The sequence below is a fragment of the Ischnura elegans genome, chromosome 2, assembly GCF_921293095.1.
Source record: "Ischnura elegans chromosome 2, ioIscEleg1.1, whole genome shotgun sequence".
Classification (NCBI taxonomy): domain Eukaryota; kingdom Metazoa; phylum Arthropoda; class Insecta; order Odonata; family Coenagrionidae; genus Ischnura; species Ischnura elegans.
In genome coordinates this window covers 36,980,173-36,993,850 of record NC_060247.1, presented here as the reverse complement: position 1 = coordinate 36,993,850, position 13,678 = coordinate 36,980,173, and the positions used below count along the sequence as shown (strand labels likewise).

Below are 13,678 nucleotides of genomic sequence, written 5' to 3'. Positions count from 1 at the left end.
ATGATAAACGCATCTAAACTTCATAAAAAGATCGTAAAATAGGTCCCACACATTGGCAAAGTAAATGCATAATCAGCTCAAGTTTGGATCTAGATTTATATCATAAGTTGACCTGATGATATTGCTACACATCAAAACCGATTGCAAGAAACCTTTGCCAATAAAAAAGAAAGGACAGTAAAAAAAAGTTTTACTTTGTGTGACTATCTGCCTAAAGGTTACCATTGAATCATGATTCTGGAAATTTTAAGCAATAAAAAACATAAAAATAGAGAAATGATGATATGTTGGAGGACAACTTATTAGAAGAGTAATAAATATAATTTATTACCACATCCAGAAGTATTTACTTCATTACACTTGAATATCAAAAACAAAATACATATAACTTTTTAAAAAATGAAAACAAATGGATATACCAGCACCTACCCTTTTAAAAAGGGAAATGCACCTCTAGGGTTCATTATCCTAATGAAGAATCCACTTTTTCAGAGACACTTCTGAAGGAATTTATTTAAATCCAGCAATGCAGCGCTTAAGGCACCTTTTCATAAATGGCAGTCAAATGTTCAGTCAGAGGCTGCGTATCAGTTGCCATAGAAATCACTTGCTTCAGCTTATCTCCTTCCAGTGACAAAGTACGCACAGTCTAAAAAGAAAAGATCAAAAATATTGTGAAGCATAATAAAACTTTGGTCAAGTTTCTTGAAATCTAAATCAAAGTCCTTCAACAATTTTACCACAAGAACAGCAGATCCCTTAGCAAAAGACATTCTGTTAATTTTTTTGGTCTTTAAGACAACGGTTGTACCATCTACAGTTCCTTCTTCAATAACACTAAGACCTGCAAGAGCAATCAATAGATCATGAGTAACAATACATTAAAAACTACAATGATTGCATCAATACTACATTCAATCTGGAGAACTGAAACTCAAACTTAAGAGCAAAAAAACCATTACCATTGTATCAATACAGGATCATATTTGCACAAAGGATATGCTGGTTTCAGAAAAGTAACATTTTTTTGGAAAAAAATACAAAAATTAAACAAAATATTTTGGTGATAAGTCGATTGCCAATTGGCTTGTTCGCCAAATTTTTATGGTAAGTTACAATGGATCTCAAAAATGAAATTGTCCAAGCTTTAATTTTCCAGAATAAATACTTGAGATGAGTTACTAATTGGCTTAACATGTTCACTGGGGTGTGACCCACCGGTGAGTCAAACCTGATTTCCTCCCTGTTCAATGGCATTGGCTTATTACTACTTCTCTTTATTTTGCCATTCAATGACATAAAATCAAGAATTTTCATTATGTAGCAAAGAGAAAATATAAAAACTCATTGAGCAGAAAAAAAAATTCATAACGTTGCAAAGAGAAAAAAAAACTTGGTGTGTCTATACTATACATTAGGGTGGGCCGAAAAAAGCCAAAAGTCATCCGATCAAAAACATCTTAAAAGTTGTGCATCATCTGTAAACAAAATATTAGGTCTATCGAATAATGTCTTAAGACTACACAAATGCCGTAAAATGTTATATTTTTGTGAACAAAATTTCAATTCCCAGATTTTTTTAAAATATGTTTAAATATATGATATTAAAAAGGTGGATGTATATCTTAAAAGTTTCTTTTTAGATATAGTATCATTAATAAAAATATTAGACCCATGGTAGAATAATTTTAGAGTGCGGAATGGGGTTAAAAAAGTGATTTTCGTGATGAATTTCGAAATGATTTCAACCATCCAATTGTGATTTTAAGATTGTCAAGAAAGCTTAGATAGCAAAAGAAAATATACTGTGGATGTAATATAAGAGTTTATGAGGCTGCATAATCCTTAAAAATGCTGTAGCAAATGAAAGTAAAACTACTCCTTCATCCGAGAAGATTGTCCTTCTATCATTTTTTGCGCAAACACAATGAGATACGGACAAGAAAAAATATATTTATCAAAGGGTGTAAAGCTGGGTAATAGATGAATTCTATGGTACGACCAGCTTTCCAAATGAGACAGAAATATTTAATATTCCTAATGACAATATATGAAAGAATTTATATAATTTCAGCATATATTTGTAAAACCTCAGGTTTTTATGGTTAAATGTATTTACATCGATCCTAGGATAAATGCATTTAACCATAGCCAGCTGGCAGGAATATCGATAAGAATGGATGAAAACGAAATTATTTCTTAGAGATAAGGGGCACAATGAGTAGATATCTGACTACGTGCAATGGCATTAATAGTGAAGACAACAAGAGTATAAAATGCATCGGTACATCACACAACCTCAGCGAATGGTACGATGAACATCAAGCAATGGTGAGAGAAACGTTTGCCCAATACATCGCCTGGAACCGTTCACTGAGAGATTTTATATTCGAATACTATAAGATACTAAATACTAATTGACATGAATTGAAATGAAGCCAAAGGCATATTTAAATTAAATGCATACTACAAACTCGAAATCCAAAGAATAAGCAGCTTTACGTTAAAATTAACCCATTATTTCATTCCAATTCCACCCTCAATTATTATCTGGCTAATTACAACAATTATTACCGAAGTTGTGAGCCACCATGAACGCTAACTCGTTGGTTCCAGGTTTTATTCTTAGAAAGCCGGTTTCGAGATGCATTGGATTTTTCTTCTCGGGATGCCATGAATATGAGTGGTAGTTCAGAATGGGCTGGCCTATAGAGGTGAATTCGACCTCTTCACAATAACCAAACGGTTCAATTGTGGGATAATAACCCTTTCCTTGCTCAGTTTTCCATCTTCCGATGAGCCAAGAAATAGGCTTCACAGCATCGTTCACAACAGCATTGTATACTATGGGAAGGTAAGGAAAAAGGGGTCATTAGTAGAATGTTCACTCTTTTAATGATAATAGTACTTAGAACGATAACTTACATGAAGGTTGACCTGCCATTTTGCTTCTTCCGAATATATCAAATGGTAATTTAAGGTAATTATTCCGATTATTCCAACATGCGAAGCATTCCCGCTGAAGCGATAGTAGCACCACCTGCGCAGAACCCAGAACCGGTGGCCGGTGGCATCAGAAAACAGACAAGATTTGAAGATCCCAGTTTATCTGCCACCTGTAGGCATATTATAGAAACATCTCAAGTAGCCAGCATCAATCGGCGGGTCATTTAATTAATTCTTTAGGAAGACTGCACAAAGTAAAATACATACATTTACCATTGATTGATGTAAAACAGTATTCGGAAGCTATTTTACTGCTGCAAACAGCAATTTTAATTTCTTGTGGCCAGGTTTTATCCATTTTCTGAATTTTGTATGAAATATAATCTTCTAAAATGAATGCACTAACTTTAAGTATTATTCTCATTCAAACTCCTCGTATTATCTAAAATTATTAAATAACAATCATTTAATAGTTTTACGGACCGAATTTTTTTTCAGTCCTCAAATTGGTAACCACCGGTGCAGAGGAACTAAAAGTATCTTTAGATAAATGAATGCATAGAAAAAATTGTATTTTACTTAATATTTATTTCAAAATCTAGGGAAATATTCATTCCAATGTATAGAAATATATCAACTACATTCTCAATTACTCACTTACTAAATCTTCAGTAAATCAACTACATTCTCAGTTTAAATGCGGTTCGTATAAATTATTGTATTGTAGCATTCTTTTATTGCGTAGTTTTGCGGACATGCCTGAGACACTTTACCGCGGACGAGACCTTGATTTGGATTTTGAAAGTACATTAAAATGAAACCTTAACATCTAACAAGGGCATGAAAAGAATCCTCTGGCAGAAAATACGAAGTCATAAGATGCTAGGGTGACAGTCTGAACTGACCTAAGTCATCGTAAGGTGAATGAGATAGAAATGCTGTAAAATCCAAGTCTCCAAAATTCTCTCAAAAATTACCATATAGATTTCTGCGAACATTCTTTGTCTATGTCCGCTCCCCAATTCAAGGTCGAGATTACAACTAGATTTCCTTACATCCCGGAATCAAGAGAGTTGATACTGAAATTTACTCCCATGAATGGAGCTTCATTCTTCAACCAAGCACCTACAGATGCATAATGAGACCCATCAGAGATGAATTTATAAGTTTTTACGTAGGAATATGATCATTAGAACAAAGACTTAAATTAGGGCTAAAAATTATCGTTGGTTGGGAGTTGCATAGTATATTTTATAATCAACTGTACTCAATGCAATCACGCACACTGATTTACCTCAAATATCTGCTATATTAAAATCGAGTGAAAGCCATGACCAAATGTGATCATCAGTGGATTTCTGAAATAATGATCATTACGACTCCGGCAAAGTATTTTTGCCTCCAAATTTGTATTACATTTCCTTGTGATGTGAAATTATTGAAAAAAACTTCTCTTCCCTGGGAGGGCTCTTGACTCGATTTTAGGGTTTTGGTTATCGTGCTTATAAGAGAGTAATCATTTTACATAGTTTTCGAAGACTTCATCATACTCCTAGTAATTCGCAGCTTTTCTACCTGATATTTCTCATAAGTAACTCTATGATTGCCATCGCAAAAAATATAATGATGCAGATTAGAAATGTTTTTTGAACTTAATTTTCTGAATATTAATGAATGAGATATCACTCTAATGAAAGAAAGGACTAATAAGAGAGATGTTATAGGATTTGTAAGGTTCGTTTTCACTTATTATATTATACTTACTTCTTCTTGACTGAGGCTGCTTGCCCGATGGTTCATTACCTGAATTATATGTTCATTATACTTACGAATAATTCCCCGTGCCTAACATTTACGTATTATAGAAGTATGGATGCAGGGGCGGAATGGGATGATTAGCAACCCTCGGCTGGGGCTGGAGGCTATTCATGGGTCCTCCCCCGGAAAATTTTAGGATATTGAATGCCCGGAAATGGATTTTGATGCTATTCTGTCTCTTAAAAACCACATAAAAGTTAATAAAAAAGCTATTTCATAAGAAAAAATACTATGAAAAGTGAGTATTTCACAGCTTATAAAATTTAATAATGTGTAGTGGTTCTATTATCTGTTATTTGGTGAACTTGTTCCTTTAAACTACGTCGAAATCTAAAAAACACTAAAATAAACTTTTAGAATAACTCTTTCAAAAAAAGCATCAAATTCTCTTTTATCTTCCGATAACTTTATTTTTTTCATATGATATTTTTAAACTTAGCATGTTTTAAATAAATTATGCTGTAAATTAAGCATCTAATGAAAACGTAGAATTTTATAATTATAAAAACTTAAATTCAAGTAATCTGATTCCTCTTTATTACACCTTTCATATACGCTTCACGATAGATGTGAGCGTTTTGGGCGCCCTAAGCCCCTAAGCTCGGGGCCCTCGGCGATTGCCGACCAGCCGACCTAGCCAGACCGCCCCTGAATGGATGGTTGGGGACAATTCATTTCTCTCTAAGAACATTCTATTAATGTGGCATGAGCAAATATTTTTCCCTAAAATCACTCCCTCTTTTAAGAAGTGGTGTAAATGAAAGTGAATGACAACAGTCTATGCTGATAGTGTGGTGAGTAGGATGTCCCTTAAAAATAACAACCGTAAAGATAATGGAGTTACTGAGATCCGGTGAAGATGATTTCAACTGCAGATTGGACTATTTTTTGGAGATTGATAATTAGACATATGCCGCTAATTTCTACATATATCGAGAAGTACGTCATTTTTTTTATTTTTAAACCTTTTACTTACCAATAACATACGAATATCGATATAAAGTTCCGTTCTTATAAGGGAGGGATGAAAGGCCGTTTTTTGGGGGATTCATCACCTTCCGTGCCTCCTTCGTGGTTTGTATTACCCTGCAGCGATAATACGTCTGAGTTCTCACACTCTCACAGGTGGCGCATGTGTATTTATCAATTATTTTTAAAAATTGTATCTTAAGTTGATGAGTCAGATACTTTCATCGGATAGCCACCTTATAGAATGCCACATTTTCAATTTTTCCAGAAATTACCTTTTTCCCCAATAATCCGCCACTGGTTCTAAGCTGCACTTATATCAATATGGAAATATCTTTTAGCGAGGATATAAAACGTTTTTTTAATAGCTTTTTAAATAGTTTCTAGGCAACTTTGGGTAACTCAGCTCATTATTAATTATTTGTTTCGTAAATATAAATGGATAATCATATTTTTCACATAATTACATCCATTAGGCGGCTAAGACTGTATGCATGCTACCGAAAAGAATGGGAAGTCTTGCTGACAATTTTCAAGTATACGAAACATCCTTCAAGCAAATGCTGAGATCATTTATCAATGTTATGTGCAGAAACTTGAATATCATCTACTTTCAACTAAGAGATGGAGAGATTACCGATAGCGAATACCTATTACATGGCTTCGGAGCTCCATGAAGAGGAGAGGAAATATATACAAGCCTGCAGGAAAATGCTGAGATCATATCTCAGTTTTTTGTAGAAACTAGACCATTAACTACGTTCAACAAAACAGTGGAGAGACTACGGAAATGAATACCGATTACATGGCTTCGGAGCTCCATTAAGAAGCGAAGAAATATCTACAGGTCTGCAGGAAAATGCTGAGATCATATCTCTGTTTCTTTATGCGGAAACTTGACCATTACCCAAGCTGAAAAAAGGCTGAAAGATTTCGGTAAACGAATACCGATTACACGGCTGCGGAACTCCGTGAAGAGATGAGGAAATATCTACAGGCCTGCAAGAAAATGCTGAGATCATACCTCAGTTTTTTTGCTGAAACTAGACTATTAACGACATTCAACAAAACATTGGAGAGACTACGGAAATGTATATCGATTACATGGCTCCGGAGCTCCATAAAGAGGCGGGGAAATACCTACAGGACTGCAGGAAAATGCTGAGATCATGTCTCTGTTTCTTTATACGGAAACTTGACGATTACCTACGTCCAACAAAAAGATTGAGATACTACGGTAAACGAATACCGATCACATTGCTTCGGAGCTCCATAAAGAAGTGAGGGAATATCTTCCGCAATATCTCCACTAAAGTGAAACATAAATCATTGGGGGGGTCATCTGTCACTGAGACTCTTTACGCTCCGTTGGCGAGAAAGGTGCCCGGCCTTCTGGACACTCCAGCTCATTAATTGTAAACATTCTCGTAGTCGCTCGGCCGTCACGAAGCGGTGAACTCGAAAAGAAATTAATGGAGACAGAATAGCAGCACGCCCAGAATCGTTGCATTCACTTGCTGCAGCCGGTCGCACGAGAAATGCAGACATTATTTCTTGCCCCAGGTTCCTTCACCTACTTGTTGCGGAGATGCTTCCTTCAATAATTCATCAGTAAGCCGTACCACATGTAGAGATGCTCGGATAGTATCACTCATCAATGATCCGTCAGCCAGATGCTCCTCTTTCCCCATTGGCTGCCAGAAACTGTTTCAACGTGGGTCATTGAAAAATCAAATCTTCTCTGGAGATTTTATTAACCGTCTTTATTGAATTTTCGCACAGGAATAACGATCTTAAAGGGCATAGTCATGGTTCGCGTGGTCACTCTGAAGATACCTTTATTGTTCAGTCAAAACAGCTCCAGTGCTGGAATGGCATTAAATATTATACAAGTACAAACGAAACTTGGTATCAAAAATACTGAGAAGGTGACGGAATGACCCCTAGACAATGGGTGTTCATCTACATCTTCAGTGGACGAGTTGGTGGGCAGGTTGCTGTCCACGGTGGTGGTTGATTCATTCGCGTCCTCGTCCACGGCAACCTGACGAAAAATGAAAGAGTGAATTAGATGACCAATGATATTCAGAGAGAAAAATCAAGAATATAGGACAGACTGGGGTGATGACGGTCACCCAAGGGAAAATAAGTACAAGGCTTCACTTTGTCTTAAATTTGAAACGCAGTCGTATGGAATTACTTGCATATAGTATATATTACCTATTGCAGACCTCAATTTAGCCCTAATTAACCTTAGCTATTGATAAAATAAAAAATATTGCAAAATCAGCTTTGACCGGTACTACCTCTACCCTAGGGTAATAGCATTCGGTAATGTCATGTTCCATTAAATGGTTGTAAAATAAAAAATATGAGGATTTTCAATGACATAGGCACGTTAAACCGAAATATTTATGTTTATTATATTAAATAATCCTGCGTGTAAGAAATTAAAAAAAAAGTAAATGGAAGTATGGACATAATAAAAAGTCAATTATTGAAAAAAATATCTTTCCATGGTAAAAAAAGGGCTGAAAAATGTAAGGGTACGGCCAATATGCTTACATAAGTTGATGAGCTTTTAGAAGCTAAGTTGATTTTACATTCCGGAGCACATGTCACATAAATACCCCCTCAGGAGTGTTCCATCTACAACATTCTTGATGTGCCCATAATTCACAAGTAGTGCACCGATACCACATTTCTCCATCTTTTCCGGTGTCTTCGCAACAGAAATAGGTTTCTTTACCCATTTCCTTTAGAAGTAACTCACTTTCTGATTCGTCTTCACAAATCTTTTTCTCATCAATTTCAAGTGTCTGAGTCAAATTCAAAGAGTTTCCTGCTCATTTTCTTTTGCTTCTCTTTTTGTGTTTTTATTTTAGCAATAGCAGCCGTTTTATTATGATTTTTTATTGAAGATCTCTGCTAAACGCTACTACCTTTATTTGCTTTCCTTATTATTTTCTGGGCTTATAAAGCATATAATAAAAACAGATGAGTACTAATTGGGCAATACTGGTCAGTTGCCAAAGCGCCTGCCATTAATTACCCCAATTGCATGTTTCCATTCAACGGCTAAAAAAATAAATATCAGTGCTAAAAAAAAGTAAATAAAACGCTACGTGATAGAACAATATGGCTTACCTTGTTATTTGCTTTGTCCTATGAAAAGTAAACGGTAAGAGCTGATAGTGGATTAAACTATTGTCTTTCTAGTAAGGCGAAACGTCAAAAGTATTTCTTACACAATAGGCAATTTACGATTGGGAAGACGGCGATCACTCCAGAAGTATATCCATAAACTGTCGTGAGTTGACAGCGCCAATCAGTTTAACTCTGCATTGTCCACTTCACGAGAAATCATAGTGGCAGCCATTACCTCAGTCTCCCCTACATTGGCTTCATCATTGGTAAGGCCAAGCTATTTATTTTCCAAAAAACCGTTTCATTAAAATCAATGTGACCAGTCAAATATCAACCTCATTTCCTGACTTTTCCAGACAATTTGATAATTAGTGTTTTACGAAATATAGCAGAGCTCCACTTTACGATCCATTATACATGATGGATTTGGCCACGAAAATTAAAATAGAGGCTTCAACCGTCGGTCACTAAATGTGTTGTCACTATAAGCACAGTTGAATGGGTTTACAAAAGTCACCACTCGCGGCGCTGACAGACAGAGCGACCCGATTCACACCGTAAAATGAACTATAATTAGAGCTGTTAACCGAAATTTTTATTCTTAATGATGCAATCCATCAAATTCACAACTTTTCAACAATATTTCTCTCGATGTAAAAATTATTTAGTAAATATTGAGAATAAATGGATCGCTGTTCACGCATCGCCGCGCTGCGGACATTTTTGAAAACTGAATGCAATGCGCCAAATTTTGCGGCAAGAGTCAAGCTTCTACGGCACGGATTAGAACATGTTTATTCCATTCCCCTTAGATTCGGCATTCTATCTGTGCCGATGTTGCGCGCGCTTTTTCAAATTTCAATTTCCGCCGATTTTTAAAAATTTACTTTTAATGAAGTATAAACCTTATCATTGTAATTTTTGGCGAGTTAAAGCAATTCGATACCTCCTCTGCACAAACGCTCAACAATCTTTATACTACTTTAAGGGCTATTAGATGAGCGGATTTGATTCGGTGGTCGATTGCGTTGAGCGTTTTCGCAGTGGAGGTATCGAATTAAAAGCATTTATTTCCTCACCTCTACTGCAGCGCTGAACGTCGTGTTCATTGTTGGCATCTGACACTCGTACCTTCCGGAATCTTTCCCGTTGACATCTTCTATCTGCAATGAAATCAAATTGATTAGTTCCACTGATGCACACCAATTCTAGGAAAAAATTTAACTTCGCAATTTTAGCCATTCTATAAGTTTTCGTGGGTGAGAAAGATTTCGTGAAAATTCATCTGAGTTTATGTAGGCATTTATTTGCCTTAGGCGCTGCAAAAAAATCTATCAATACCCACTCAAGAATTACTCAATATCTGCTCTTCTCAGTGGTTAAAGGACTACCTGTCATACAACCTCATGGAAGAGTATTTTACAATTATTTACGATATAATTTGACAGCAGTACGCAATACCACCCATAGGAGGAGATTTATGGCCAAATTTGAGGAAAAATATAACGTGGGATAAAAAATTGGGATTGATTTTTAAAAAACATGCTATATAGTGATCAGCCGGAGTTGTTGCCTCTGAAAGGGGGATGTATTATCAGATTTGGGAAGACGGCCACCCCTGGTTATGCAAGAGAATATGATCTCCTATCGAGGTAATATTGGCCGCACCTATATAATATACGTACGAATAACGATGGTAAGAGTCAAAATGAAAGTAAAATTTCGCAAAGTTTTACTCTCACTGTGACATGGAAGAAATTTCACAAATATGAGCCTAAAAAGATAGGAATATTGATTGAGATTGTGATTTACTAAAAATAAAGCAAAATACAAGAAATAGTGGGTTTTTAGAAGACTTTATGCTTGTGCATGGGCGTACCCAGCGAGGGGTAGGAGGGGGCAGCTGCCCCCCCTCTAAAGCAAAAATCGCAAATGTCTTTAAGGAAAATAATATTTTTTCAAGCAATTAATTTTAAAAACTAATAAAGAGCTGTTACAGTTTCCTTAAAATGTTGATTTCATTCACCTTTTCCATGCTAAAATCTTACCTACAACTTGAACAACCGTGGTTCACTCCCCCCCCCCCCCCCCCAGTTATGATCCTGGTTACGCCTTGTGATTGTGATTTTTTATTTAGTTTCTGGGAGATAATAAATACTATCAGCCAAAAATAAGGATTAAAAATACTGGTAAAATTAGATAAATTACATGCTCCAGAGATAAAATAAGGTGCAAGCATAAAAAATTGTACAAGTCAGGCATAGAGCCATTTTTCACATCTTGGCGATTTCCTCTATCCTGAGCGGGTGCCTTCCAAAAGCCCCAGTGTCAGCATCCAGACAAAGGCAAAAATAAACGACGAACACACGACGTGACGGAAGTTATTGAAGGAGGAAAAGCCGAATAAACACAGCTTCAGGTTCGGATTGGTTGAAATAACAATAACAATGGACTTGAAAGCTATATAGTTTACTCATAGCATAGCCTTTAGTCAGTTTCCAAAGGAACCCTGCGTCGTGATGTATCAATAAATCTTCAATGGATGGACGTGTTATTTTTACGTGATATGCGGAATGCAAAAATTACATGGCCATGATTTAAAAGAGGTGCTGAGGAGTAGAGTATTATACGTAGCTGCGACCTAGCACATACTCGGGAACAATAACTTTTGGGAAAAATTGACGACTATTTTGTGCCACAGTTATAATATCCGTGCACAAGAACCTAACAGCCATTCCATATGGTGGCATACTTCGCCTTCCGGACGTGTTTTGTTCTCTCTGCTCTTTTTCATTTTTGTCTCAACCGCTGTGCACTAATCCAGAGAATAGTAAATTAAACTTTTCGTTCGTGTCATTTTATTTTCATTTTTGGCCAATCTCTGGACAGGTTTTAGTTTTTTCTGGACATCGTGTCGGAGATTCACTTCACACAACGATTAGGTAAAGCCGGCGACATTACTATATAGACCCCTAAATTTGTCACCGTCGGTTCAGGACGTATATAACAAAATCTTAGTAGACTAGAAAATATAAAGTAGAATATATATTCAAAATATCATCTGACTTTTCTTTTGCCCACTCCTGACTTCTGATCCAGACCACTACGCCACTGATCATGGCATAAAAATTAGGAACACACAAAAAGTATTAAGGTGGAATGGTAAGGATATGCATATTAATTACGAAGCGCAAGTTAAAATTTAAATATTATTATTTCTTATTTTCTCTAAAAAACTTGAGCATAATTTTTACTTCAAAAGATTAAAATTTCATTACTCAATCACACTATAAGATATGATTAGCGCCACCATGAGGAACATGTCTTTCACCACCTAAAACCCTGGTAATTTGTTTATAAAATGAAAATAATTAAGTTTTTTCATCAAAATTAAATAAAAATATACGCTTAAGGAGAAAACAAATGCCATTTATGTCTCTAAATAATAAAAAAGAAAGTGATGTGATTCGTTATTCCATGCACATCTATCCTCCATTGTCTCTTACCTTGAGCAACGATATTCCTTCCGACGAGTTGTAATTAATGGAAATCCGATCGTTCTCAATGAGAAGTTTCTCATCGTGAGAGATTATGACAGAGCCTGGAAAAAACGAAATTTTAGTGATGAGGAACACTTAATTTCCACAATAATTCTTCTAGTCCCTAATAAAGATAAAATTAAAGACATTTTAGCTCCAAATTTTAAAAAAATCTATTTTTTCGTAAACGGAAAAATAGCAAATTACTAAATATAATAACCAGTGTTAAATAATTATCTGAGCCTATTGATCAAAACATCAAGTACTTCAGCCTTCAAATTCCACTCCCGTGGAAATTCTATTAGAAGATTTGCTTTTAGGAGAGATCTAGGAAATTGCACTTCAGCCGTAGACTTAAACAATTATCTTACGCGAAAACATTAAACTTTCGAAATGCCCTTAGCCAATAAGATATTATGAGGGCTATTTATATATTACGGTATGCTTTGGATGCATATTGTTTACAAAATAATTCATATGGTACACATCCAAAGGTCTGGTACACAGTGATGCCAGTTTCATTCATCACATCCGAATATTAAGGTAACTATTTGAGTATGAAAATAAGATTGTCATACCAGTCGTTAAGCGAAAATAAGCATTATTTGATTCGGCAAATTCCCAGATGGAACACAAAGAATTGAAAAAAATCGATTCCTTAGACATTTTAAGTGGCTTGCAATGATTCTCAATTATAATTTTTCAAGGTAAAAAATTGGAAAGTTTAATATAGTAGTGAGAGCTGATAGAACTGTGAAGCACTATTTTTTTACCCAGAATTAATAACAAATTGTTAGATGTCACGAGGTAAAACAGCATCAAATGAGGTAGTGTAGCTATAAACAGCTACACGGTAAATTTTCACGACTAAAGCAAATGGTGGGTAATCATTTTCGACACCGGAAAAATCATCATGCTGAGTTATTGATGATTTCTCATAAGTAGCGAGGCCGTTACGCTTCACTTATGGCTATTGAACTGATCATTGAACAAGCCTGCTAGTACAAACTCGTTCAAAATTACTCACGCTTCTTTCCCCTACCATCAATTGAGACAAATGCGCCCAAACGTTTCCATTTATGTGTTTTATTTTTAAATTTCAGAGTAATAAGGGCACTCAATAGTTAGACCTGTTCCCATTTCGATTCAGAATATATAGCTGCCGTAAATCGAATAAATTGACCCTGCTCGTGAGGCGTTTCCCTGATCTATTCGTGACAATAAATTGCCTCGGCGCATTCCACATGCAGCTATAAAAT

At 35.7% G+C, this 13,678-nt stretch overlaps 2 protein-coding genes across 2 annotated transcripts in view; both read right to left on the bottom strand.

Annotated features, from left to right (window-relative positions):
* Positions 1-302: 302 nt before the first annotated feature.
* LOC124153614 (peroxynitrite isomerase THAP4-like) lies at positions 303-3,067 on the bottom strand. Its single transcript, XM_046526899.1, has 4 exons — positions 2,926-3,067; positions 2,575-2,844; positions 741-844; positions 303-649 (listed from the first exon to the last, which is right to left on the bottom strand). The coding sequence occupies exons 1-4, from the start codon at positions 2,942-2,944 to the stop codon at positions 536-538; spliced, it is 507 nt and encodes a 168-aa protein (XP_046382855.1). The 5' UTR covers positions 2,945-3,067; the 3' UTR covers positions 303-535.
* A 4,412-nt stretch (positions 3,068-7,479) lies between these two features.
* Positions 7,480-13,678, bottom strand: part of LOC124174034 — a 68,274-nt gene continuing 62,075 nt past the window's right edge. Inside the window, exons 3-5 of the mRNA XM_046553175.1 lie at positions 12,387-12,481; positions 9,960-10,043; positions 7,480-7,777 (exon numbers count right to left, since the gene is read on the bottom strand). Of these exons, the coding sequence (XP_046409131.1) occupies positions 7,583-7,777; positions 9,960-10,043; positions 12,387-12,481 (374 nt within the window). The 3' untranslated portion in view covers positions 7,480-7,582. The remainder of the gene's footprint in view (positions 7,778-9,959; positions 10,044-12,386; positions 12,482-13,678) is intronic.

Coding starts and splice junctions, on each gene's coding strand:
- LOC124153614 (XM_046526899.1), bottom strand. Junction 845..2,574: donor CATGGTGGCTCACAACTTCG/GTAATAATTGTT, acceptor TTGCTCTTGCAG/GTCTTAGTGTTATTGAAGAA. Junction 650..740: donor AGGGATCTGCTGTTCTTGTG/GTAAAATTGTTG, acceptor TTTTCTTTTTAG/ACTGTGCGTACTTTGTCACT.